The following is a 26235-nucleotide window of genomic DNA, read 5'->3' as shown; positions in this document are numbered from 1 at the left end:
TTTTTAGACAATAGACAGTTTTTGGAAAACAACTGCCTTTATTTTCTACCAGTGGTTTTACAGGCAACTTGACCTGCCCTCTTGGTTCAGAATGTGGTGAATCATTACAGTACACATAGTAAAGAAATGTCTGATCGTGTAAAAGTGATAAAAGCATCTCAACCAAGCAACAACAACCAAAGAAAAACAATAAAAGGTCAAATGGGATGAGACCTGTCTGATGGACAGGATTATAAATATAATTCTGTAAACTAGCTACCTTAATCCATGCTGACATGAGGCGTTCTGTAAACTAGCTACCTTAATCCATGCTGACATGAGGCGTTCTGTAAACTAGCTACCTTAATCCATGCTGACATGAGGCGTTCTGTAAACTAGCTACCTTAATCCATGCTGACATGAGGCGTTCTGTAAACTAGCTACCTTAATCCATGCTGACATGAGGCGTTCTGTAAACTAGCTACCTTAATCCATGCTGACATGAGGCGTTCTGTAAACTAGCTACCTTAATCCATGCTGACATGAGGCGTTCTGTAAACTAGCTACCTTAATCCATGCTGACATGAGGCGTTCTGTAAACTAGCTACCTTAATCCATGCTGACATGAGGCGTTCTGTAAACTAGCTACCTTAATCCATGCTGACATGAGGCGTCAGCATTCCCCTTCAGTATCCTGTAAACACGTTTACACACAATCAACCAAGCAACACCTTCTCACAGACTCTCTATTCAACACAAAGACATGGCCGCCCTGAATACATTTTGGTTCACTAAACCTGTACTCTATTCCATATACAAAAGTCCTATAATTATATTATAAAAATCAAAAAATGATATAATAAAGAACCTTGTTTAATGTACATAACAGAAAGGGATTCTGGATATAGATGTGTTCGAACATAGCATAAATAATAGAAGAGCATTTAAACAAACTGAAGCTAGGGTAATTTAACCTTCTGACAGCTAAGGAGACGCATTCGTCTTCCATCCTAACGGGAGAAGACAACCCCCCTCTTAAATACAAATATTTAATATTAGACACCTATAAAAAAATGCAACAAAAATGAAAATACTCATCAAAAAATAAGGTTGAAATTACATTATAAGATATGACTGCACTCCAGTGTTCCCTCTATTGCAGGTGATGGTGTCACGTGAACACCATCTTATGGTCTTAACAAAGCTGGACACAATTTTGCAATTGAAAGAAAACCCACACTGATTGCATGTTTTTTAAACTGTTTGAGATTGTTGCAGAAACCCTTTCACATGAACCTCATGTCTATGCTAACTCACATCGGAAAGTTCATAAAGTTTTACAGAGGAGTGAAAGCATGGATTTAAGGAATGGGTCAAATAAGTGAATAGACAACCTTGCAAAATGTACATTCTCCATCTTAGGACTTCATGATCCTCTTATCCTAGTCAGACTTGTACACTTATTCACTGATTTGGATTAGTTGGATTCTGGAATCATCCTGCAAGTCTTTATGTCACTAAGGGGTGACATTCAAAACTGTGTGCTGGGGGAGGGTATAGAAAGTATATTATTCTCTTTAGAAATGGCCAGTATAATTGGTGCACATGATCATTCATTTTGTGAACACAGCCATATATATATTATATACTGTATATTTAAATATTCTAGACAATGGCAATAAAGAAAACACTGCTCGGTTCTACTGAGCAAGCCTAAGTTAGGTAAGAAAAGAGCGGAGGGTATTTCAACGAATGTTCTTTCAAAAGGAGGTCAACTCGCAAGAAAGATCCAAACTAGAAAATAAATCATAAATAACTGTTCCAAGCAGGGAGCTGGATAGGGTTAGGGTCTAACCCTAGGATCTTCTGAGGGTTTAAAAAAAACAAGATTAGAGTACCGTTCTTTACTAAGGTACTTTGTGTAGAACGTTGCTCTGTCTTAGAACGTTGTGCTGTCTTAGAACTTTGTGCTGTCTTAGAAAGTGAAAAACGCATCAGAAGACAAAGTAGATTCAAACAAATGTCCAGGCTCCCAGCAGAGCAGAAAGATGCTGTGGTCCCTTCCACCCTGACATGAACACCAACAGGCACTTGAATGTCATGGTTTCTCTGGTTTGGTTTGTCTTGTTTGTGGAAAAGTCCAGTGAGTTGATTGATTGCCTCACGCAGCTTTAAGCAGGAGGAGCGTGTCTAGAGGTGGCCCCTCCCACTCAAGACTCCATCTCGTCCGTGTCATACACCTGCGGCTCGAAGCTGATCACTTCCTCGTAGGTCAACCCTGACAGAGGGAGAGAGGTCAGCATCATAAACAAGCCTCTGGAGTTCTGTCTTCCTACATCCCTCTCTTCCCAACCCTCCCGTCTCTTACTTTTCCACTCCTCTATCTCCAGCTCGCGGCTCTCAAAGCTCTGGTCGTAGGGCTCGGCTTCGGGCTCATCATCCGGGTCATGGTACTGGGAGAAGTAGGGGTGGGCCAGAGCTTCAGCCGCTGTGATCCGCTTGTCAGTGTCCAGAACCAACATCTTCTCCAGCAGGTCCACCGCTGGGGTGGACGGTTGAAACAGAAAGAATGGAGAGAGAGGAAAAGAAAGGACGAAATACAATTAATGACAGTAATGAAGAAGGGGAGCCAGAGAGCTGCTTAAACATCATCAGAGTCTTTGATTACCTAGTGGTTAAACATGATCAGACTCATTGATTACCTAGTGGTTAAACATGATCAGACTCTTATTGATTACCTAACGGGTTGGCACCAATGAACACATCAGCGAAGTTTCTCTTGGGCATTTGTGGAAGGGAGTTAATGTAGTTTCTGGCCTGTTAAAAAGAGGTTGCAGAATGTAATATTACTACTGTAGGAACACATACTAACATGTATAACATTGCTCCTGTATGAACATAAACTACCATTGAACAATGTTGCTCCTGTATTGTGCAATATGTTTTATGTCTGTTTGTCTTTTCCTATGATAAAAAAAACAGTCTGCCAACTTGAGGGGGGGCGAAAGAGTGTTCTGGTTGGCAGGGGGACAGGAAGGGTGTTTTGGTTGGCAGGGGGAAAGGAAGGGTGTTTTGGTTGACAGGGGGACAGGAAGGGTGTTTTGGTTGGCAGGGGGACAGGAAGGGTGTTTTGGTTGGCAGGGGGACAGGAAGGATTTTCTGGTTGGCAGGGGGACAGGAAGGGTGTTTTGGTTGGCAGGGGGACAGGAAGGGTGCTCTGGTTGGCAGGGGGACAGGAAGGGTGTTCTGGTGGCAGGGGGACAGGAAGGGTGTTTTGGTTGGCAGGGGGACAGGAAGGGTGTTTTGGTTGGCAGGGGGAAAGGAAGGGTGTTTTGGTTGGCAGGGGGACAGGAAGGGTGTTTTGGTTGGCAGGGGGAAAGGAAGGGTGTTTTGGTTGGCAGGGGGACAGGAAGGGTGTTTTGGTTGGCAGGGGGAAAGGAAGGGTGTTTTGGTTGGCAGGAGGACAGGAAGGATTTTCTGGTTGGCAGGGGGACAGGAAGGGTGTTTTGGTTGGCAGGGGGACAGGAAGGGTGTTCTGGTTGGCAGGGGGACAGGAAGGGTGTTCTGGTTGGCAGGGGGACAGGAAGGGTGTTCTGGTTGGCAGGGGGACAGGAAGGGTGTTCTGGTTGGCAGGAGGACAGGAAGGGTGTTCTGGTTGGCAGGGGGACAGGAAGGGTGTTCTGGTTGGCAGGGGGACAGGAAGGGTGTTCTGGTTGGCAGGGGGACAGGAAGGGTGTTCTGGTGGCAGGGGGACAGGAAGGGTGTTTTGGTTGGCAGGGGGACAGGAAGGGTGTTTTGGTTGGCAGGGGGAAAGGAAGGGTGTTTTGGTTGGCAGGGGGACAGGAAGGGTGTTTTGGTTGGCAGGGGGAAAGGAAGGGTGTTTTGGTTGGCAGGGGGACAGGAAGGGTGTTTTGGTTGGCAGGGGGAAAGGAAGGGTGTTTTGGTTGGCAGGAGGACAGGAAGGATTTTCTGGTTGGCAGGGGGACAGGAAGGGTGTTTTGGTTGGCAGGGGGACAGGAAGGGTGTTCTGGTTGGCAGGGGGACAGGAAGGGTGTTCTGGTGGCAGGGGGACAGGAAGGGTGTTCTGGTTGGCAGGGGGACAGGAAGGGTGTTCTGGTTGGCAGGGGGACAGGAAGGGTGTTCTGGTTGGCAGGGGGACAGGAAGGGTGTTCTGGTTGGCAGGGGGACAGGAAGGGTGTTCTGGTTGGCAGGAGGACAGGAAGGGTGTTCTGGTTGGCAGGGGGACAGGAAGGGTGTTCTGGTGGGCAAGAGGACAGGAAGGGTGTTCTGGTTGGCAGGGGAACAGGAAGGGTGTTCTGGTTGGCAGGTGTGTCTGCAGCCGGGGAAGCTAGGAGGGAGGAGGCTCACCTCGTGGCTGGGCATCCTGCTGATGAGGGAGGCCGGAGGCGTGCCGGTCAGACGCATGATTTGCTGCAGCTGGTTTATATCTTAGCTTCCGGGTCAAGGGAGGTCATAACATTGAGGTCAAAGTGTCTCTAAACAGCAGCACAGAGCAGGAGGAGGAGGAGCAGGGATCTACTTGCTATGTGTGTCTATTTATGTGTTGCAGTTTGTGTACAACTGGTGTGTGTTTGATTTCCGTATCATGTTTGGTCTGTGCGTGTGCTCCTGTACCAAGTTTGTTTATGTCTGGGGTGTGTGTGAGGCAGAATAAGGGAAGACCAACAGTAAGCAGGGAAGGAAACTACCGGAGGCTTTATGAGTCAGAGACCACAGGGTACCATTGACCCCCACACTCACACACTCACCCTCACTCTCTCACTCTACCACTCTCTCACTCACCCTCACTCTCTCACTCTACCACTCTCTCACTCTACCACTCTCTCACTCTACCACTCTCTCACTCTACCACTCTCTCACTCACACAAACGTATGCCTGGAGTTTTAGTGGAGGAAGTGATACCCAAAAAAGTAAGTATATTAAAGTATACTATAGGTGTACTAAAATATGGATAGTACACTTTTAGTTCACCTTTGATATACTTTTAAGAAGTACAGTATACTTAGAAAAAAGTATATCAAAAGTGAACTATTTTCATAGCATACTTAAAAGTATATCAAAAGTGAGCTATTTTCTAAGTATACTTCTTAAAAGTATATCAAAAGTGAACTATTAAGAAGTATACTTAGAAAATAGTTCACTTTTGATATACTACACTTAGAAAATAGTTCACTTTTGATATACTTTTAAGAAGTATACTTAGAAACAGAAAATTGTATACATTTCTTCTGGAGTAGGATGTACGTTTTCTATTATCATACAGCAAAAGCAGTCAAAATACTTTCAAAGTACATTACAGGTTACATTTTTTTGATCCATCTTATCTTATATTCTAATTATTCACGTCTAGGAAAATCTAATATGCATTGTACATTGAATCTTTTTTGGTACTGAAGCTGTAACCTTAATTACTGCCAAAACATTTTGAAGCCCTATAATCTTATACTAATAATTATTAATTGGAGTAGTAATGGAAAAAAACGAAAAAGCTACTTGAGAAAGAAGCAGACAGAAGGGTTGCATTATGCCCATTATTGAAGGTTATACGATCAAACTGACTGAAGAAAGAAATAACAACGTGAAAAAATGAAGATAGCGTGGCTCATTAGTTGGTCAATTCCCATGATGCAGGCCGGTAAATAGTGTTAACATTTGCAAAGTTTGCCGTTTGTTCAAAATACAAATGTAGCTTCATGAATTTAGTTTTTTAAATGTGTCACACAGTTGCTTAGGATGTAGTGTTTTTGGGGGAGGTAATAACCATGAGTTAAATCCATGAGTTAAATGAGTGTTACGTTTGATCAGAATACCTGGATTTTTACGACATGAGTGCACACACAGTAATTCGCTTTTTTCAACTAATAATCTGCAGTGTCACTTTGCCAAGGCTAACCCTTGGGCCCCCGTTTTCGTCAAGTGACGCAAGATTGGCGGCATTTGAGGGGCCTCCTAAACATTTAAATATACAAGTAAATTATTGTAAGTGGACGTTTACTTCTTGAAGTAGGCTACTTACTTTAATTGAAAGTGCACTTGAAAGTATTTAGGTATTTTAGGAAGTATTTTATTTTAAGTTTTTATTTAATTCTAACTCCACTAGTTTATGTACCTTAGTATATATAGTCCACATATTAACATTTTAGGTTCCTACATGTTTATTGTATGCACCTTCCTGCCAAAGCAAATTCCTTGTCTATGCAAACTTTCATGGCAAATAAATTCCATTCTGATTCTGATATACTTCATAAACTGAAAGTGCACTACACAGGTTACTTTAGAGTATTCAAAAGTAAACCTCAAATACACTATCAGTGTACTTTAAAGTGTACTAAATTACCTAAAAAGTGGGCCAATTCAGTTTACTTTGTACAAAAATAGTATATAACTAAAGAGGGTACAATTTCTGGGGAAATTGTAGGGTGTGCTTGCTTGCATCAGTTGTAGGTGGGTCCGTTTTCCCTTCTAGTGATATTTTCAAGCATTTAGCCTACTCATATTGCAATTGTAATTAAGCACACCCTTTGAAACAAGGAACCCCCTTGGCAACCCCCCTGAAACAAGCTACTGTAACAACGTTGTCACTGGCAGCATTTCAGATGGAATTGCGATTCAAATAGTACCGTTTGCTAACTGACAATAAGCCCCCCTAAACGTAAATAAGTTCGATATTAATTTAGGGGGACATGGCTAATTCAAAACCAGTTTGCTAGACGCAAGCTAGCTGCCGTTGCTATCCACACTCCACTGATGGTTTCAAAGCGTAGGATATTAAATAATTTCTTTTGTAAGGGATAACGTATAGAAGACCCGACAGGGTGAACAGCACCCCGACGCGAAGCGGTTTTGTTTCGCCCTGAAGGGGCTTATTTTCCCGATGATGACTGGCGTTCTATACATTATCCCGCTTATTACACGGCTACTTGCCAACAAAAATAAGTTAACACAGTGTGTCTTTTTACAAGTATTTGTTACCATTCGTATTGTTTATCAGCAGAGAAATAGTTCGCCAAAGACGTTGAACTTCATAGACTTTGAACATTATTTAGGCTTCAAATCAGCTGACGTCGCTAAGCAACAGAGTACGCTGGGGTTGAAAAGTTACCGGACTACTTGCGGAGTGCTACGAAAGACGTGAATCCAAGGCAAAAAGCCCACTTGCCTTGACAGAGGTCAAATATGCATAGCAACGGTCAAATATGAGAAAATTGTTCACCGCAGAACGTTGGGAAGCCCCATTCAAGTGAATGGAGCATTTTAAAGCATTAAGAACAGCCGTGTAATAAGACATAAAAGTTTAGCCATAGCTGTGGCATTGAAGACAGTACTGTAGCCTACTACTACACAATGCCAGTGGGCGAGCCGAGTCTGTAACTCTGAGCCTAACGTCAAAACAAGACGCGGTCTCACTCAAATTCCAAGTTTTACACAAATAACTAAAATATGCTGACCCGCTGGCTGTCTTCGCAATCGCCATATCTTTAGATCACTGCTGTCCATTTGAATGTAGAATTGACCTTGGTACGTAATTAAGAAAATACTCACCAGACGCAGTTGTGTCAACACTCGTTGACAACACTTTTGTTGCTGCTGCAATCGTCAATGGAAGCTGACGGGGCTCTCACGTAGCAAACAAATCAAAGTTTTTACAGCAACCTACATTAAAATCTCACCACCTGGCTGTCTTCACAATAGTCATATCGTCATAACATATCCCTCTTTCAGTTTTTTTGTGTAAAATTTTACTATAAAATTAGCTACGAAAATACTACTATTACGCTTTCTAGCATGGCTGCCGCCTAAAAGACTAGGCGGTCTCACGGGCGACCCGCACTTGCTCAAATTACAAAGACTTTCACGACTTAAATCAAAAATCAGAGATTGCAGTTCCACTCGAAATCGCTTTCTCAACAAAGCGGAATGGTTGTGATTTTTGGGGGGGTGGTATTTTTCACTCGTAATCCAAGCTCCAATTTGCGAGCTAGAAAGTCTCTATCACGTTGTATCCATGCGTCGTTGCTAACGTGTGCTGACGTGATGACGTAGCTAGCACAGATTACCCTTCGTCAACTAAAGGCACTTTGTCGCCACAAAAACGTTGTAACCTCCTAAACTTTACAACGGAACGTAAATCCCAATACAAGCAACGCAATCGAGACCAAGACGAACATTTTGACACAGGCGTTGTCTATATAGTCCAAATATTGACTGATCTTTAGGGGGGCAAAAATAATAAATAAATATATATGTGAGATAACAATGGTTTGTGCTCGCCGAAGGCAAGCACACCCCAAATAAGTACACTGCTAACACACTAGAACTCCTGCTTTGTCGTGGCAGGATGAATAAAGGATACGGTCGGTGCCAGGGAAGAGAGTCCGTCCTGTAAGCAGCTCTGCCATGATGCAGCCCACTGACCAGATATCCACTTCACACACACACAGGTTTAATCCTCTTAATAACCACTAGTCAGTTTAAAGTGTCTGCACTTCTGCGTAATACTGGATGTCTTCTCCCATGTGTGTGTAATGTTATCATGTTGTGTTGTGTGTGTGTGTTACCTATCATTATGTGTTGTGTATGTGTGTGTGTGTTACTATCATGTTATGTGTGTGGGTCATCTATCATGCTGTGTTGTGTGTGTGTATGAGTGTGTGTGAGTTACCTGTCATGTTGTGTATGTGTGTTACCTGTCATGTTGTAGTGCATCCAGTTGAGCATGATCTCCGGGGCGCGGTACCATCGTGTGGCTACATAGCCCGTCATCTCGTCGTCTGTATGTCGTGCCAAACCAAAGTCCAGGATCTGGGAGAGTATGGTGTGTGTGTGTGTATGGTAATGCATGCAAGCGTGTAGGAAGAAGAAAAGATAAGCTGCTCTGGGCTACTCAGCATGTGTAGGTGGCCCATACAACCCGTGCTTAAATATAAGCTACAGTCGTCTCTTTAGAGTTTTTATTAGTTTACATAAGCTTTATTTAATCAGGCGCCTGTGATGGGTCATTTAAATATACTTTTATTTCAGACTCCTCACAAACACAGTTTTTTAAATGTAATCTTAATTACTGTAATGATAACAAAATAGATGTCACATTTTCCTTACCTTGAGTTCGCAGTCCTCGTTCACAGCCAGGTTACTGGGCTTGAGGTCCTGTGAGGAGACAGACAAGTCAGGAGCAGACACAGTACTGCGCGGCAGGAGCAGACACAGTACTGCGCGGTAGGAGCAGACACAGTACTGCGCGGCAGGAGCAGACACAGTACTGCGCGGCAGGAGCAGACACAGTACTGCGCGGCAGGAGCAGACACAGTACTGCGCGGCAGGAGCAGACACAGTACTGCGCGGTAGGAGCAGACACAGTACTGCGCGGCAGGAGCAGACACAGTACTGCGCGGCAGGAGCAGACACAGTACTGCGCGGCAGGAGCAGACACAGTACTGCGCGGCAGGAGCAGACACAGTACTGCGCGGTAGGAGCAGACACAGTACTGCGCGGTAGGAGCAGACATAGTACTGCGCGGCAGGAGCAGACACAGTACTGCGCGGTAGGAGCAGACATAGTACTGCGCGGCAGGAGCAGACACAGTACTGCGCGGTAGGAGCAGACATAGTACTGCGCGGCAGGAGCAGACACAGTACTGCGCGGTAGGAGCAGACATAGTACTGCATGGCCATCTGACATCTGATAATGCAGCACGTGACAGCTCAGACATAAACCAACTGAAGGGATATATGAACTGGTCAAATGTGATATATACTGAGATCTTAGACACTAATGTACAGCCGTCCTTACCCTGTGTATGATATCTGCCGAGTGAATGTACTGCAAAACAAAAACACAATTTGTAAGTGCATATTACCGTGATTTATTATGGTCACGGATATTTGAGAAGAGGGGCCATAAATAATTGTATCTTAAATTCAATTACTGATTACAGTGTGCATACACCTGGGATCCATGCTGTTACCTAAGGACACACACCTAGACATGCCCATTCTGAACCCCCCCCTGACCTTTAACCCCCGCAGAATCTGGTAGATGAGAAACTGGACATGGTCGTCAGTCAGCTTCTGACACTTAACGATGTTGTTGAGGTCCGCCCCCATCAGGTGGGTCACCAGGTACCTGTCAGTCAAACACAACAGGACCAATCACACCCCTCCGTGGAGACGCAGAGACACGCACGCGCTGGCAAAAACATGTTGGGTAGTTTCCTGGAAAGCCCAGAGATGTCACAAAGTGTTTCCGGAACATTCTGGCGCTTTGAGAAGCCGAGCCGAGTCTGGCTCCTGGCCCCCGAGGTCAGCTGAAGGATCAAATCAGGAATCTGGTGTGTGTGTGTTTGCGTACATTGGAACCATCTGCAAACTGAACCAGAGATCCAATCAGTAATGATCCAGTGATTTGCCTGTACTTGACAGACCCACAGGAAAGTCTCTGAGTTATGTGGGTGTTGGTTATTCAGGCCGTGAGACGCAGCCTTCCCTAACCAGCCCTCTGCCTCTAAGCCCCACCCACAGCATCTACAAAAAGGTCAAAGGTCATGATCGTAACCAGCTGAAGAGGGGACAGTGATCTTGTTTGTGTAAAAATGTTAGGGGCTTGAAGCCTCTGTAGAGCAGAATTTATATGTGTGTGTGTATGTAAGCCACATCAGGTCTCAAGGTTACTAATTGAGCGTTCAGCACACAGCAGACCCTGAGACACGGAAGAATGCTTGTTACCGTGGATACGGGGTATAGTGTTGCACACAAGGCTGCCCTGCATGTGCCTCTGTGACATCACTGGGGGGGGGGGGGAACAGAAACAGACCCAGGGGACAGGGGAGAGAGAGACGACAGAAAGAAAGAAGAGAGAAACAGAGGGAGAACATTTGAAATGGAAAGGCAGATAGAGAGCTACTCACACATCATTAAACTCCTCTAGACAGGTGGCAGGCGTGAAGACATCCAGTAGACCAATCACCTGCAGAACAGAAAACACTGTTAACCCTTAAACCCTTACAGTCTTAAACCCTTACAACCGTACAGTCTTAAACTCTTACACCTAGGGCTGGGCGGTATGACGGTATATACCGTGTGACGGTAGAAATGTGTCTACCGGGAGAGATTTGGCTATATCGTTTAAACCGCGGTATACTTTTCAGTGTTTCCCACACATGATGGACTAATTTGTGGCGGTGCGTCACAGAATCAACACCGGCCGCCACATATTGCGTAATTTTTTTTTTTTTAACACTACTTAGGTTAAACACGCAGCAAATTCTTTCAGCTGCATATCCTTTCCCTGCTCTCCCTCCGTCTCTCTGTCACTTAACTAAGCTACGCGTCTTTCTCACATAGTCACAACGTCAGCACACGTTAGCAACGATGCATACATACATCGTTCTAGTAAGACAGACAGCTATATCAGCGAGCATTCAGCATTAGTGCTGTAGCTAAGGATCTAGGTACGTTCAGGCTACTTTTCGCTTTGTACCTTCGAACATGTCTTAATAGAAGGTTTGTTCTTTTGGTGAGAAGTCTCGGGAGCTAGCTACATACCCGGCGTCATGGAGCTGACCAGTTAAATAGCCATTTAGCACTAGCGTTGCTACCTATGGAGGATTATTGGGGCCAAAACTAAATAAAGAAATATTATAACACAAAGCTTAAATAAATGACTAATTATATAATGTAATGCCTAATTGACAGACAAAATATATAAATTACAAATTAAATGAGACACTAAATATATAAATGTTACATGTATTTGTGTGTATATATATATATATATATATATATATAGGCTATATATATATATATATATATATATATTTACGTTTTAATGTGTTCACATTTATTTATTTATACTTACATTTATTTATTTATACTTGCATTTATTTAATTATACTTACATTTATCCACGGTGTAACTTTCAATTTATCTACTTTCGTGTTTCGCGGGGAAAGCAATGCCTCAAAATTGATTACGTGAATGCATCATCAATATGAATATTTGAAGGAACATTTAAAATGTTTCCTTTAATTAATTGCTCATGATTATGATCATAATAAAACACAGGACAACGAGTTTTGTCAAAAATACTGTTAATGTGTGCCGCTGAGTCGTGTTACTGCACGTACACGGCAACCACTCAGCCTAGCAGGGGAGGGGCAAAGTGAGTTTGAGCGAAGTTAGACGGTGTTTGCACAACCACTATTATGTAAAGGGTGTTGTGTAGTCAGTGTGGAATGAAACTTAAGTATCGATCTTTTCACGCTATCAATCCGGCCACTGTCGGTCTTCAGATCTATTTGCCCACCCCTATGCTGTATCATCTCGCTGAGGATCGTGAACACATTTTCATTGATGTCTGTGTCAGTTAGGGCCAATATAATTCCTATAATTTCAGCGAAGCTCTCAATATGATGTAAAAAAGAAGTGAATTGGCATGTGCCTCCATCTCTTCAGCTACCGCCAACATTTTGACCACTGTAGCATTCAATATTTCATTCATTGAATCCGCACAAGGTGCTGCCATCTTGGAATAGACAAAAGCAGTCGATTCAAGTTGAACCACCAATCAGAGGCTTGAACCCGCCCCCTGACTTGGTGAGGTGTTACGACGGATTTATTTTGTTGCAGCAAGTTACACCGTGGATAAATGCAAGGATAAATAAATAAATGTAAGGATAAATAAATAAATGTAAGGATAAGTAAATAAATGTACGGATAAATAAATAAATGTGAACACATTAAAATGTAAATATATATATATATGTACACACAAATACATGTAACATTTATATATTTAGTGTCTAATTTAATTTGTAATTTATATATTTTGTATATCAATTAGGCATTACATTATATAATTAGTCATTTATTTAAGCTTTGTGTTATATAATTATTTATTTATCCAAGTATTTATTTATTTAGTTTTGGCCCCTATAATCCTCCATAGCTACCTGCATATGCAGAAATTATTTATTTGTGATTGATTTTGTGAAGGTGTGAATCATTTTGGATGAATATTTAATATAATAAAGTTCTGTGTAACAAATTATTAACGAAGGAATTATTTTGAACGTTTGTCTGAGGGCATTACGGATCCGTATTGCGCTGTGAGTACTAGGTCACCAAGCGGATGGCTTGACTGCGCATCAGCCAATCGGAACGCTCGTACTCTTAACTTTTTTGAGTCTTTTGTTTTTAACTGAAGTGTTGTCTCATGTGAGGCAGTTGTTTTTGTTTGTAATAAATAATCAAGTGTGATGATGAAGTACGGTATGGTTATTTTGTACCGTTTCTTAATTGAATTTACTATATCAATTACTATACCGTGATTTATACCGTAACCGTGATATGAAATTACTCATACAATGATAGGAAATGTTGGCCATATCGCCCACCCCTACCTTACAGTCGTAAACTCTTACACTTTTACAGTCTTCCACCCTTCCACTCTAACGCCATGGCTAGGATTAGTACAGTGTCAAATGACGTTGTGTCCTTGGGCAAGGCACTTCACCCTACTTGCCTCGGGGGAATGTCCCTGTACTTACTGTAAGTCGCTCTGGATAAGAGCCTCTGCTAAATGACAAAAATGTTAATGAACACCAAGCGCGGAAATTGTGCCTTGCGGACGCAGACTCAGCAGAGTTCTAATCCATTGTAAGCAATGAGAGTGACTACACCAGATGCGGGAACTGAATTTCCGCATCGACAATTTACGCACGCAAAATTGAAAAATAGACTGGCTTTTTTTTTCGAGGTTTGTGTGGCCTTTTTACATAGTCTGGTAATAAATTTATGAAAATTATAATATATTTTGTTGTAAATAATGAAGGAAGCAATAAATACGATTATTTCCCAAACCCTTGAGAGCTGTTTCCATGGAGATTTAACGTTTCTAACTATTTTAAGGTTGCTTTTCTAATTTGAAGATACGACAGGGATAGTAAGTGGATAGATTCAAGTGTTAAATAGTAAGTAAGATAGTTGAAAGTGTTTATAAAATAAATAAACAAAGACAGCAAAACTGATCATCTTCAACGCGTCCAGTGTAGCAGGCTAAATAAAATATCCGCTCCATGAATGTTCTATTTCCGCACGGCAACATTTCAGTGCTGGGTGTAGCCATAGCGTAACTCCTTAAACAGCCATCCATCCATCATCCAACGCTTTTCCGGGGGTCGGGTCGCGGGGGTAGCAACCTAAGCAGGGAGGCCCAGACTTCCCTCTCCCCGGCCACTTCCACTAGTTCTTCCTGGGGGACCCCAAGGCGTTCCCAGGCCAGCCGAGAGACATAGTCCCTCCAGCATAGCCTGGGTCTTCCCCGGGGCCTCTTCCCAGTGGGACGTGCCCAGAACACCTCACAGGGAGGCGTCCAGGAGGCATCCTTATCAGATACCCGAGGCACCTCAACTGGCCAACAAAGAGGTGCAGCGGTTCTACTCTGAGCCCCTCCCGGATGACCGACCTTGTCACCCTATCTCTAAGGGAGAGCCCGGACACCCAGCGGAGAAAACTCATTTTGGCCACTTGTATTAGCAATCACATTCTTTTGGTCACTACCCACTATTCGTGACCATATGTGAGGGTAGGAACGTAGATCAACTGGTAAATAGAGAGCTTCGCCTTTCGACTCAGCTCCTTCTTCACCACGACGGACCGATGCAGAGCCCACATCACTGTGGACGCCGCACAGATCCGCCTGTCGATCTCGCGCTCCATTCTTCCCTCACTCGTGAACAAGACCCCGAGATACTTGAACTCCTCCGCTTGGGTCAAGATCTCCTCCCTGACCCGGAGATTGCACTCCACCCTTTTCCGGTCGATAATAATGGCCTCAGATTTGGAGGCGCTGATTCCCATCCCAGACGCTTCACATTCGGTTGCGAACCTCTCCAATGAGAGCTGAAGATCACGGCCCGATGAATCCATCAGGACCACATCATCCTCAAGAAGCAGCGACCAGATCCTGAGGTCACCAAACCAGACCCCCCCAATGCCCTGGCTGCGCCTAGAAATTCTGTCCATATAAGTTATGAACAGAATATATGACAAAGGGCAGCCCTGGCGGAGTCCAACCCTCACCAGGAACAGGTTCGAGTTTACAGCTTACTGCCAGAAATGCGGACCAAACTCTGGCACCGGTCGTACAGGGACCGGACAGCCCTGATCTGGGAATCCGGTACCCCGTACTCCCGGAGCACCCATCCACATGAGCCCCCGAGGGACACAGTTGAACGCCTTTTCCGAGATTAACATTCTTTTTGGCCTAGCATACTTTGTAGTTTTTTTCACATGCTGTTGCAACAACTACTGGCGTTACATTTTACAGTTACATTTACTCATTTAGCAGACGCTCTTATCCGGAGCGACTTACAGTAAGTACAGGGACATTCCCCCGAGGCAAGTAGGGTGAAGTGCCTTGCCCAAGGACACAACGTCATTTGACTGTACTGTACTAATCCTAACCCAGGCACCAAGATGGAGTCAGACAAACAAACAGGATTTATCTGTTCTAATTATGGCTGTCGATTAAAATATTTAATCGCGAGTAATCGCATTAATGTCATAGATAACTCGCAATTAATCGCACATTTTTATCTTTTCTAAGTGTCCTTTGATTTATTTTTGTCCCATTATTTTTACTAATTTTAATGCTCTTATCAACATGGAAAAGTGGATCGGATTGCTCGGTGCAAAAGTTTTTTTTAAATTGAAAACAACATTGCAATCGCCTGGCTTTGAGGAGGGGGCAGAGAATTCGCATCAGCTGCGTGCTTGGCCATCAAGTGGTATTTCAGACTGGACATGCTGCGATGATAGCTTAGTTCACAACGACAAAACACACAGATCACTTTGGTCTTGTCAATGGAACCATTTGGCAACTTTTTTAAAGTAAACTTTCCATTCAGAATCTTATTGGCATCCATTTCGGCGTCTCGTGCTCGCTATCCACTCAAAACGTAACGTTAGCCTACTACTCTTTAGCCGGCTCGCAAGCCCAAACAAGTGTGTGTGGGCATGCCTGTTGTTTTGTTTCCAGTCTAGCTAGATCCGGTGTGGTGTTGTAGTTTTTCTAATGTCAGTAGTTGTTGCAACACCATGTGAAAAGAAAACTTTAAAGTTTGCTAGGCCGAAAAGAACGTTAATCTTGTGATAAAAGAATTGACGCAGTTAAAATGAGTTTGCGTTAACGCCGTTAATAACGCGTTTAACTGACAGCACTACCACCAACAAAACTCAGCAAGAACTGTTCTTGTTTCGGCTTTAACTTCTGGATATTTGGCAGCGTTGCCACAACGGACCAAATAGCTTCGCTCGCATCGTTCTCCATTGCCATTACTGAACTGCAACTCAAACTAACGCACAACATCAACGTCATCGTTCTCAGCCACTAACTCTGTTCACTGATTGGACCTACAAAAAGTTGATTTGAGAAAACCGACTTATATGCCAAATTTCTAGACCAGAAGCAAAATGAAAGCGGAAGTACGTAGGAGGGCAGAGCCAGGCTAGTAAAATTGTCTTTTTACACAAATGTTGTGTAAAAGTGGTATTTTGATAGATATTGTGAGTATATGAACCCAAGTCTGCACGCTTGGCCATGACTTCAGTGACCTTAGAGAACTAAAACTTGTCTAACACACCCCCGAGCGTGATGCACTGTGGGAAGGCAAGCAGTGCAGAGCGTTGAAAAACGCTGTAGTGGACACGCACCGTTAGGTGAACGAGAGCAGTGATTTGACAGTGTAAGTCAGTAAGTAGGTAAAGTTTATTTGTATAGCACCTCTCGCAGATAAAAATCACAAAGTGCTTCACAACAAAATGCAATATAACACTACAAATTAAGAAAACAGGAACATTTTAAATAGAAAACATCACAAACAACCATATAAACCCCTCAACTAACTAAAAGCCTGCTTGAAGTCTTGAGTTGCTTTTTAAAGCTTTGACAGAACCTAGGGGCCACTGCTCGGAGTGATCGATCCTCTCTAGTTTTAAAATGGGTACAGGGAACCACTAAAAGCTTCTGACCAAATTACCTTAGATTACGAGTGGGGGTATAAAGCTGTATCAAATCAGAAATGTAGGGAGGAACTTCTCCTTGCAGGGCTCTGAAAGTGAGGACCTGGATTTTAAATTGAATTCTATACTGGACTGGTAACCAGTGAAGTGATGCTAAAACAAGTGTAATGTGTGCTCTTTTGTTAATGTGCTTTAAAAACCTTGCAGCAGAGTTCTTAACGGCCTGGAGACGGTCAAGCTCCTTCTTATTCAAACAGGTAAAAAGACTATTACAACAATCTAAACGATAGGAAATACAAGTCCTCCTCTCCTACTCTTTCTTCAATGCCTAATGAATCTATCTCTTTCTCTCCCTGACCCTGTATTTCTGCTTGAGCAGCACTGTTTGAAGCATGAAAATATTGTAAATAATTTCTGCATATATGCAGGTAGCAACGCTAGTGCTAAATAACTATTTAGCTGGCTGGTTCCACGACGGAGGGGAGGAACGGCGTATCTATGCATCATTGCTAACGTGTGCTGACATTGTGACCATGTGTGTGAGAGACCCGCGAGTGACAGAGAGATGGAGAGCAGGGAAAGGAAATGCAGCTGAACGAATACGCTGCATGTTTTAAGTTGCGTAAAAAAATCAAATAATAACGAAGCGCAATATGTGGCGGCCAGTGTTGATTCTGTGGCGCACCGCCACAAATTAGTCTATGTGTGGGAAACACTGAAGTGGGTGGAAGTGCATGAGCAGAGCTTCCTCCCCCTCCCCCAACAAGAGCGACTGAGGTAGGTGGGTATCATAACAACAAAGAGGAGGCCCACACAGGGAAAAGGGCTGCAGCCATTGGTGGGCTCTGGCCAAGACAAACAGTGATTGGTTTAACAAGTACTAACAAAAAACAAAAACCCAGGCAGTATCCTGGCAACAGTGAAGGGGATAAACATAGAGGGCAAAACAGCCAAGCACCGTCTTTGCACTGTCGCATTTTAACCCCAAAATAATTTCATGCAAAAAGTAAGCTTCAGAAGACAACCCTAGTAACTGTTAACCAACAGCAGGCTTTCTATACTATGCCCACTCAAGGAGGTTTCTAGCACAAGATTAGAGAAGACTGCTAGGATAACACATCAAAGATAGTTGAGTGGCTCCACAGAACTACCACAGGCAGCCCAGCTTGTTCTCTGCAGTGCAGCGGTGTGGACATTTACATGTCTCAACTCAGCTTGCAGACCAGACATGACCGTTTGACCCACCATATTTCTCAACAGAGTTGAATCATTCAGTGGAACCTGATGCTACATGTGCTAGTCTAGCTTAGCTGCCTTTCCCAGTCCACCTCAACCTGTTTCATAGAGAACTAAATGTTGTCTTTGTTCTTCTATGCCAGCATTGCATAACAGCTGGTCTGTTGCAACTACTGTCTTTGAAATGCTAGGCAACAAAACAGAACTGGATTATAAACCATAGAGAGCCCAGTTGTGAGTAACAAGAGGCAAGGTGTTACTTCCAGCTATGAGTTTAGCTTGTGTTCTGCTCCTCTCTCTTGCCAACCGTCTCTGGAGGAGGGGATCCCTCTCTGAATTGCTCCTCCCAAGGTTTCTTCCATTTTTTCTCCCGTTGGGAGTTTTTCTGGGAGTTTTTCCTTGTCTTCCTTGAGGGTTTAGGTTGGTTGAGGGGCAGTTCCATGGGCGTATGTGAAGCCCTCTGTGACATGCTTGCGTGTAAAAAGGGCTATACAAATAAATTTGATTTGATTTGATTTGATTTGAGTCAGCAAGAGACAGGGATAGGGCTGTTGTGAGGCGGGAGGGAACACAGGAGGAAGGGTGTCAACTAACATGCCTCTGTTATGGAGACTTTCCAGTTGACCCCAACAGACACACACACACAAGCCCGCACAGGAATACACCAAAACATTCACACACACACAACACATTCACACCCCATCTACCTCTTGACCTCTGGCCTACACTGCACTAAAGAACAAAGTTCCGGTTAGGAGAAGGCAATCAATAACATTTCATAATGCACACCCACACCCTCCTTCCCCAGAGTCAGTTGCACAAACACGCTCTTGACTTCGACTGGAAGAGTTGATCTAGAGCAGAGTGCCAGAGAGAGAAAAAGTTAAGAAAGAAAATGCTTGGCCCTTTCTGACAGACATTCCCTGACTGACAGACAGTGTTGTCCTGAAGAGTGCACATGAGCCCTGGTGCCTGCTGGATAGTTTTGATCTTGCTCTGCTGGGAAAACCCCTTGCCTTCCATTTGTGCTGTATCCTCGCTGCCCAGTCAAAGCCAGGTGTGAAGTTACACTATTCTCTCCCTGAACAGCCTGGGCCCTCTCATGCAGCGGAATCTTGTCTTCATGACCTTCAAATATGGGGTCAAGTTCATCTTTAACAGTTCCCTGTTCTTGTGAAATGTGTCTAATTATTCATCACTATTAAAGGGATTGATGTTACAGGAGTGCCTGATAAAAGAGGCTAGATAGAGTAGTTAGATACACAAGAGGGGGTGGGGTTAGGAGGGGGACTCACATTCTCGTGCTTCATGTGTTTCAGAAGCCTCAGCTCTCGGTAAGTCCTTTTGGCATGGATGATGGACTGGAACGGCCGGGACAGCTTCTTCACGGCGATCTTGAGACCGGTCTTGGTGTCGTACGACGAGCTGAGGAAACAAAACAGTGACGAGCAGTTAGGTACAGATACGACAAGGTGTCTCACCCCACCTAGTCCTAGTCCCACCTCACCTCACCCCAAACCCCACCCCTATTCCTAGTCCCACCCCACCCCTATTCCTAGTCCCACCCCACCCCTAGTCCCTCTATCATCTCAGTGATCAAGTGTCACATCTCATACAGCGACTGTCCCTCTTTTGCCTCATTTCATCCAAAATGCAACTGCATTCCCACAGTCCCGAGAGGAGCTGTGTCTGTTATTATGTACATTCAACTCACAGGACAGTAGCGCCATTGTTTTGCGCTCAAACAGCTAACGCTCAATGAAAATAGTAACTGTATGAACCTGTTACTCAAACCTAATTACAATGACAGCTAACTTTCAACATTGTGCTGAAACCACAAGCAGACTGGGTTAGGGCAGGAATGTGGTGGATTAGCCTTCGTTTTTTGTATTCAAACACGACTGATGGTTGTCTGTTCTCTCCCTGGTAGAGCTGCTGCCTGGTAGAGCTGCTGCCTGGTAGAGCTGCTGTATGTTAGAACTGCAGTATGGTAGAGCTGCTGTCTGGTAGAGCTGCTGTATGGTAGAGCTGCTGTATGGTAGAGCTGCTGTATGGTAGAGCTGCTGTCTGGTAGAGCTGCTGTATGGTAGAGCTGCTGTATGGTAGAGCTGCTGTCTGGTAGAGCTGCTGCCTGGTAGAGCTGCTGTATGGTAGAGCTGCTGTCTGGTAGAGCTGCTGCCTGGTAGAGCTGCTGTATGTTAGAACTGCAGTATTGTAGAGCTGCTGTCTGGTAGAGCTGCTGCCTGGTAGAGCTGCTGCCTGGTAGAGCTGCTGTCTGGTAGAGCTGCTGCCTGGTAGAGCTGCTGTATGTTAGAACTGCAGTATGGTAGAGCTGCTGTCTGGTAGAGCTGCTGTATGGTAGAGCTGCTGTATGGTAGAGCTGCTGTCTGGTAGAGCTGCTGTATGGTAGAGCTGCTGTATGGTAGAGCTGCTGTCTGGTAGAGCTGCTGCCTGGTAGAGCTGCTGTATGGTAGAGCTGCTGTCTGGTAGAGCTGCTGCCTGGTAGAGCTGCTGTATGTTACAACTGCAGTATTGTAGAGCTGCTGTCTGGTAGAGCTGCTGTCTGGTAGAGCTTCTGTATGGTAGAGCTGCTGTCTGGTAGAGCTTCTGTATGGTAGAGCTGCTGTCTGGTAGAGCTGCTGTATGGTAGAGCTGCTGTATGGTAGAGCTGCTGTCTGGTAGAGCTGCTGTCTGGTAGAGCTGCTGTATGGTAGAGCTGCTGTCTGGTAGAGCTGCTGTATGGTAGAGCTGCTGTATGGTAGAGTTGCTGTCTGGTAGAGCTGCTGTCTGTGAGAGCTGCTGTATGGTAGAGCAGCCTGTTTGGGCTAAGGTTTTCACTTACTACAGGGAATCTTCCAATACCAAAGCCATGCGTGCATGAGTGTGTGTGTGCGTGCATGTTTGAGTACCCCTGTGGAGTTCCTGGAGAAAGCCCCCTCCATTCCACACCCATCCCAGGAAGGGCTGACAGGACGGAGCCTTCAGCACCGTGCAGCGGTTGAAAGAGAGGGGCTTTCCTCTGAAGGGACACAGATTTTTGCTCAGTGTTGCTTTGGCTGCAGCCTAACGTGGAAGCTCACACAAGGTGTAACTTCTTACTTAGGTTTCAGCCCACACAAAAAATGGCCAGAACTCTTTCAATCTTTCTGGAAATTGGGTCCATAATACATCAACATTAAAACATTCACATCCCTTCCAGGTCCTGCTGCCCCACTGAAGCCCCGCCCACCCACTGATGTTTGAGAGCAACAACAACGGCCTTTCCTACTCTGTTGCCAAGGCAACAGGATCTGGCGTAGCGAGATGTCCGACCAATCCCTTTTCCAGGAAGTTGTAAGTAGGCCAGTGTTGTAGCAGTCTGGGTATTGGTACTTTTCAGTACTCAGCAGACACGCTTGCACACACGCTAGGTTTGTGTGTCTGCTAGCGTGCAGTTGTGGATATATTTACCTCCTGATGGAACTTGGCGTGCCCAGACAAAGACAAACGTCCAACAGGAGTAGGTTTGGTTCGCTAACAGGAACAAGCCAGGGCAGAGGAGGCTAACTTCCAGACGATGACGCTTAATGTTCATCCATACAGCAGCACTATGCTAGCTGTTCATCCATACAGCAGCACTATGCTAGGTGTTCATCCATACAGCAGCACTATGCTAGCTGTTCATCCATACAGAAGCACTATGCTAGCTGTTTCTCCATACAACTGAATCGCACCTGTCATGTATTTGTGTGTGTGCACAGCATGTGCAAGTTTGACTCACTGTGTGAATCAGGGGGAACCAGTTTATCACCCACACAGATCCCCATCTCTATAATCCAGAATCAAATGTAATCGCCAAGTAAGCATGGGTATGTTGTTCTGGGTACAGACCTCTCAAGGGTTAGGGTTAGGGGAAGTTCAGCGGGAATCAATTGAGCTGACAGATTTTTCTTTCTCATTTTTTTACTTTCTGAAATTTGAAGAGCTTTTCTGTGTGTAACTTAAGGAAAACCTCTGAGATAGCCGCACAGTGCAGGAGAGACAAGCGAACAGATGGTTATGGTAACCCTAACCGTTCCCTAGTGTCACTTCACCACACATCCCACTTAAGATAAAAAGCCTAATTTGTGGGAAAAGTTTCAAAATCTATTGGTTGGCCAAAAAGAGTCGAATGACATTGGGTGAAGCAAGTCTTTCAAATATGATATAAAGCAGTTTAGTTTATCAGACTGTACAGTTGTGAATGCAGGTGGCTGAATGGGAGATGAAGGATGGCTTTCAGATTTCAGAAAGTAAGTTGTTTATGTAAACAGCTCATAGGCTGATTTTTATAATTTATCTGTTGTTTTAGCTTAACTTTTAACTTCATTTGCACTGTCACATTTTTGTAATTCATGCCTATTCTGTGTACAGTGAGAGTTCATTCCTATTCTGTGTACAGTGAGAGTGTAAACCAGAGCTAAATTCCGTTGGTAATAAAGCTGATTCTGATTCTGTTCTTCATTCTCTAACTCAGTGAATGAATACATGCTAAACCTTCCTTCACATATCACATATTCAAACAGGATACATATTGCATATAAAAACCCAATAACTTTAGGAACAAAATGGCCAAATATGCAGACCGTTAACTGATTGTAAACGTCTGTAAACAAGAGCAGCATGTCCTGCATGTTCTCCGTGTGTGTGTGTCAGCATTGTATGGACGCAGAAAGGTGGCGCAGGGAATGTATACTAAGACACATACAAACTTTCAAACACACACACACAAGGACATACAGGCATAAATGTATGCACACAAGGACATACAGGCATAAATGTATGCACACAAGGACATACAGGCATAAATGTATGCACACAAGGACATACAGGCATAAATGTATGCACACAAGGACATACAGGCATAAATGTATGCACACAAGGACATACAGGCATAAATGTATGCACACACGGACATACAGGCATAAATGTATGCACACAAGGACATACAAGCATAAATGTATGCACACAAGGACATACAGGCATAAATGTATGCACACAAGGACATACAGGCATAAATTAATGCACACAAGGACATACAGGCATAAATGTATGCACACACGGACATACAGGCATAAATGTATGCACACAAGGACATACAGGCATAAATGTATGCACACAAGGACATACAGGCATAAATGTATGCACACAAGGACATACAGGCATAAATTAATGCACACAAGGACATACAGGCATAAATGTATGCACACACGGACATACAGGCATAAATGTATGCACACAAGGACATACAGGCATAAATGTACGCACACAAACTCGCTCACCCCAACCATAGGCCACAGTCTATCAAGCCAGATTAATTGGCAGAACAAACAGTTTACGACTGGAATCACACTCACACACAAATATGCTGTAATGAAGGTAAGTGCAATAACAAGAAGCTGTAAAACTGTGGGGCTGTAAAGACAACAGCATTAAGGCGAAGCAGTAGAGAGGCAGGAAGCAAATGAGCGAATGAGAAACAGACAACATGGTCCTCTGCTCCGGACATAACACAGTACCTGTACTAATGTGTGTGTGTGTGTGTGTGTGCATTGTGTGTGTCATGTTGCAATACTCAATCCCACAGATAGACCTCATCAAAACTGTACAATACAGCTACTACAGGGCATGTTTGGGAAAAGATTTAGGAACATCAATTAAAGCATACTGTTACTTTTCATGCTTGCATCACAACTTCAAAACAGGGGAAGTGAAACTTCAGACTGAAATAAGTTTACATGCACCTTATTGCATAACAAACTCTTATCAGCTTGCTATCAGTCAACTATATTTAACTTATAATCAGACCTAGTGGCTCTGACTAGAATGATATCGGAAAAAGATTGAGGGGAATGCCAGAATTGGGGCATAATTGTAGGTCAGGTAAAATTCAACTAGGGTAAAATTAGGGTTAGCTTGAGAGTCCAGCGTGTTATGCCCCCCCCCTACCCCACACCCCCCACCCCCTCTTTGGGTCAGCTTTGTGAAGTACCTGACATCCAGATCAAGGTGGGACATACCACTCATAGACAAACAGGGAGTTTCCTTATGAGGGATAGTGCCTTTGAGGAACAGGTTGAAAACATAAATGGGGCTTTACATTCTTCAAGCGGTTAAAGTTCAAATGTACCCCCCGGGAAAGGAGGACTGAAGCGTGAGGAACAAAGCACGCCTGTCTTCCTGGCCAGCTGGAGACATACTGAAACACATTTAACCGCAGCCAAGTCACACTGGACTTGGTACAGAAAAAGCTAGTGGGCTATTTATGGAACAGGCTAATTCCACCTTCCTTTACTGCTGTGTAATCTTGGTGCAGGGGGAGGTTTGGTTCATTCCTGTAATGCCAAGTTGCAGAAGCTTGTTTGAATTATTCGTTTCACGTTACCTGCAAAGTACAGTTACATCAAATAGCTCTCTTTCAAAAGTGGCCAAGTAGGAACATTTTAGTAGCTGAATGATGAAACAGAAGCAGGTGGACAATATATTTTTAGTTGATCATGAACATGGTTTATAGAAAGACTGCACACACTCACTCAGCACTGAGTATAAGAGCAGAAAATAACCCCTTTCACAGGAGGTGGGTTATAAATTATAATTGAATTGAAATGAGTTTTTGTCCAAAAAAAGACCTTGGTGCATAATGACTAACAGAGTCACGGTTGAGGAGAGACCTAATCCCGGGACTGTGACTCATCCAGACAACAGGAGGAGGGTGACATCATTCTGGACTCATCGGGCTCATGCCTCTATAAGTTCACCGTGGATGGGCCTGTTTTCTGGCAAACACGTGACTTTGACTCACTGTATCGCTGCTGGCAAATGCAAGTTTGAAGGTGCGGTAGCCGACATGTCAACAATAAACATAACATTGTGACAGCAAGTTATTTCTCTATACCAATGGTAATTTACCTTGCGTTCACTTCCACATTAAATCGTCTACAATGTACAGTTGATATGCATCGCGTTGACCTGACGCAATAGCTTACTATCACAAAAAAATACCAAACGTATGCTAATAGCCTCTATAACTCTAGTAACCTTGACATAACCTATTCACGCACTGGATTTCATGAACTGACAGTTGTTGTTGCAATATTTCAGGCATGCAGAATATTTCTTGTAAGCAATCCTTATCTTGCTTCCATATTACAAACTACATTCTAGTAGTTTTCGTTTGCAAATGTGATTGACAAATCGTTGTATACACAAGCAGTACGTTCTCGCGCATGGCATAAGCAATTGCTCGTGCTTCGTATACTGGATGTGTTGCGAGAACCCCATGAAAACACAAAATGTTGCTTTCTGCACAAAAACGAAGATAATCTCCGCCGAAACTATCCTAACGACCCCGGGCGCTGCGTGACAGATACGGCTGCGCGAGATGATTGCATCGTTTAAAACTTTACAATGTACACAGTAAATAAAAGTATTCCCCTGTTGAAACCATTTCCGAGCTTTGCAACATCCATCCACGTAGGATACTAGGCTACCGTGAGAACGTTTGGGCGTTATCAAAAACGTCAAACTATAACAATGGTTGTGCAATAAGTTAACCAGTATTTACCATACAGATCCGTAAGCACCGGAACCAACCGGAGACAGGTTCTGGTACCGCTCCGGGACCTCCCATATCGTTTTGTTGAGCTCCTGTCGATAAAAAGTGGGTCTTTCCATCTGCGACATTCCTACAGAAAGACAGTCCCGCATAGAAAAACAAATCAGCCGAAACTTCTGATCTCTTCAGCGTGGTGATGCCCCTTTAGATACTAAAAAACGACACAACCAAACTAAGACTATAGTTATTCAAATACGTAGATGTGGTTTTGCACATCCATGATCATTTTGGTCATGCAAATCTTAATTGTTGCACGTTGTCTATGACGTGCATTTACAGTAAATATCTCCAGACAGGCGGTCAATTGCTGTAGATTTTCCAGACGTACATGGATACATGTCTTGTTT

General features: G+C 43.9%; 1 protein-coding gene across 2 annotated transcripts; it reads right to left on the bottom strand.

The window, feature by feature from the left end:
- mapk14b (mitogen-activated protein kinase 14b) lies at positions 1-26235 on the bottom strand. Of its 2 annotated transcripts, XM_084705985.1 has the most exons (13): positions 26217-26235; positions 25838-25958; positions 19551-19680; positions 10905-10963; positions 10012-10123; positions 9791-9820; positions 9101-9148; positions 8689-8803; positions 8355-8426; positions 4348-4427; positions 2718-2796; positions 2348-2521; positions 1-2257 (listed from the first exon to the last, which is right to left on the bottom strand). In XM_084705985.1, the coding sequence occupies exons 2-13, from the start codon at positions 25954-25956 to the stop codon at positions 2190-2192; spliced, it is 1086 nt and encodes a 361-aa protein (XP_084562111.1). In that variant the 5' UTR covers positions 25957-25958; positions 26217-26235; the 3' UTR covers positions 1-2189. The 2 variants fall into 2 exon arrangements, with proteins under 2 accessions (XP_084562111.1, XP_084562110.1); XM_084705984.1 differs by having other exon boundaries at positions 25838-26233.

This window comes from Hypomesus nipponensis, chromosome 9 (assembly GCF_054491055.1).
Source record: "Hypomesus nipponensis isolate SF chromosome 9, ASM5449105v1, whole genome shotgun sequence".
Classification (NCBI taxonomy): domain Eukaryota; kingdom Metazoa; phylum Chordata; class Actinopteri; order Osmeriformes; family Osmeridae; genus Hypomesus; species Hypomesus nipponensis.
Note: the sequence above shows the minus strand (reverse complement) of the source record. Positions and strands in the feature narration are given on the sequence as shown.